The following is a 465-nucleotide window of genomic DNA, read 5'->3' as shown; positions in this document are numbered from 1 at the left end:
GTGAAATGATGGTTTCATTGACATGTCTCTCTGTGTGTTTAGCCTCAAGTGCTGTGCAGAACTCTAATCGCGCGGTCTTCATCCAGTCTGACTGATGGAGAGACGCGAATCACACAAGTTCTGAAGGAGAAGTTTCCTCACGCTTCGTCGCTCAAGGTTGTGGATATATCAGGTTAGTCCTGCCTCTGAATGAAGCTGAAGATCTGAATCGTGTTTAAACAGTCAGGGAATGTGCTGTAATGTATTTGCCTGCATTTCAGGAGGCTGTGGTGCAATGTACGAAATACACCTCGAGTCTGATGAATTTAGAGGAAAGAGAACAGTGCAACAGCACCAGTTAGTCAATCAGGTAAGTCAAATCCGACATCCATATTTATGTTCAGTATAATGGTTCTATAAGCTCTATTACTACGGTGGCAGAGAAGTGCAAAACAAATCGCAATTCTGAAAACAAAATAACAAATT

At 42.2% G+C, this 465-nt stretch overlaps 1 protein-coding gene across 1 annotated transcript; it reads left to right on the top strand.

The window, feature by feature from the left end:
• Positions 1-42: 42 nt before the first annotated feature.
• bola3 (bolA family member 3) lies at positions 43-382 on the top strand (the record flags this gene model as incomplete). The annotated part of the gene is made up of 2 exons (XM_016266740.1): positions 43-172; positions 261-382. Coding segments are annotated over 2 exons (252 nt in total), but the record flags the coding sequence as incomplete, so codon positions are not given.
• Between the last annotated feature and the right edge of the window lie 83 nt (positions 383-465).

The sequence above is a fragment of the Sinocyclocheilus grahami genome, unplaced genomic scaffold (assembly GCF_001515645.1).
Source record: "Sinocyclocheilus grahami isolate Dianchi unplaced genomic scaffold, SAMN03320097.WGS_v1.1 scaffold113685.1, whole genome shotgun sequence".
NCBI classification, from domain to species: domain Eukaryota; kingdom Metazoa; phylum Chordata; class Actinopteri; order Cypriniformes; family Cyprinidae; genus Sinocyclocheilus; species Sinocyclocheilus grahami.
The sequence above is the reverse complement of the archived record's forward strand: the minus strand, read 5'-3'. Positions and strand labels throughout refer to the sequence as shown.